Source organism: Trypanosoma equiperdum (assembly GCF_001457755.1).
Source record: "Trypanosoma equiperdum strain OVI genome assembly, contig: ctg_1653, whole genome shotgun sequence".
NCBI lineage: Eukaryota > Euglenozoa > Kinetoplastea > Trypanosomatida > Trypanosomatidae > Trypanosoma > Trypanosoma equiperdum.
This window is the reverse complement of record NW_027123675.1, coordinates 2980-4307: the sequence shown is the minus strand read 5'-3', so window position 1 is coordinate 4307 and position 1328 is coordinate 2980. Positions and strand designations below refer to the sequence as shown.

The following is a 1328-nucleotide window of genomic DNA, read 5'->3' as shown; positions in this document are numbered from 1 at the left end:
TCATCACTTGCATTCTGTTTTTCTAAGAATTCCATAACCCATATAGGCCTTTTGACATGACTATACAAACCTTTCATCGCAATTGTAATAATTTCGATATGAGCCTACACCATCCTTGAGTTGCATGAGTTTGAACTACAACCACGAACACTCTGTGCTACTTAGGATAATTCTTTATCACATTATTTATACTGTCTACTTCATGTTGAAGGTATATTGAGCTTAAATACACTAAGTACAGCAAAGTCAAATAAAGCCTACAGACACTAAAGTTCATTTCCTAATATAAGTCTAAAATTTGAATGGGTTATGTGGAAAAATGAAAGGACATAGAAAAAGGGTTACATCACAAGGTGAATTTTAATTTTAGACAGGTTTATAATTTCAATTTAAGAGCATACCGCTATGTATCTAAATCCAAAAACATCAATATTTATGTTCCTTAGTAACTTCTACTACTAAAACTAACGTCGAGAGTCCATTTGTACTACACACTGCACTATATCTCTTTCGCATTGTCTCCTTCATCGTCTTGTCTTGTCTGCCGATTCACATAGTCATATTTGATTTTAAAGCTGCGCATATTCTATCTATTCTTCTTTTTATTTCATTGCCTCCATTATTTATATTCTTCGTGCACTCCCTATCTCCCTTTTACTCACTCAATTCCATTTCACATTTGAGTTGTTTTAAGTGCCTCTATTTTCTTTTTCACCATTCAGAAGCAGTGCTCTTATTACGATATTTGCATATACACACTCACAATACTCACACATAATTATTATCATTATTATTATTATGATTAACCTAACTAATATCCATGAAATAAATTTAAAAATATAAAAAACCTATTTTTTACCCTTTTACAACACTACTTTACATCCATTGGCTACTTTCATAAAGAAATGTTGTATTTTGAAATTTTTTGCATTCCACAATTTTTTTCAAAAGTATTAAGATATATCAAATTTATAAATTTCTCTCAAAATAGCAAATTTTCATAAGTTTTATAATTTTTATAATATTAAGAAAAAAATCCTTGGAATGCTAGAAGGCTACCAAACTTACAAAAACAGCAGTCATACTCAATGCCAATTGCTGATTGACGAGAAAACTACCATTTCTGCATTTCTCTGTATCCTTGTCAGGTTCATTATCTTTACCCTTTCTAAATGCAAAACAGGTTTCTCTTTTCCTTCATTCATTTTCTCACATGCGGTTTGATAATTGAAGTGGCTTCCACACCCAGTTGAAGCTGCTGCTCCCCCTGCAGCTCCCTCTCCTGTTCCTGCTGCTGTGTTGTCTGTTCCCGGCTTCGGTTTGCATTT

General features: G+C 32.6%; 1 pseudogene across 1 annotated transcript in view; it reads right to left on the bottom strand.

The window, feature by feature from the left end:
- Positions 1 to 1053: 1053 nt before the first annotated feature.
- The window catches only part of TEOVI_000760700:pseudogene, a 1625-nt pseudogene continuing 1350 nt past the window's right edge, over positions 1054 to 1328 (bottom strand). The window contains 2 exon segments of the mRNA in view: positions 1054 to 1191; positions 1194 to 1328. The exon segment at positions 1194 to 1328 is cut by the window's right edge and continues 1350 nt beyond it. Coding sequence covers positions 1054 to 1191; positions 1194 to 1328 — 273 coding nt within the window.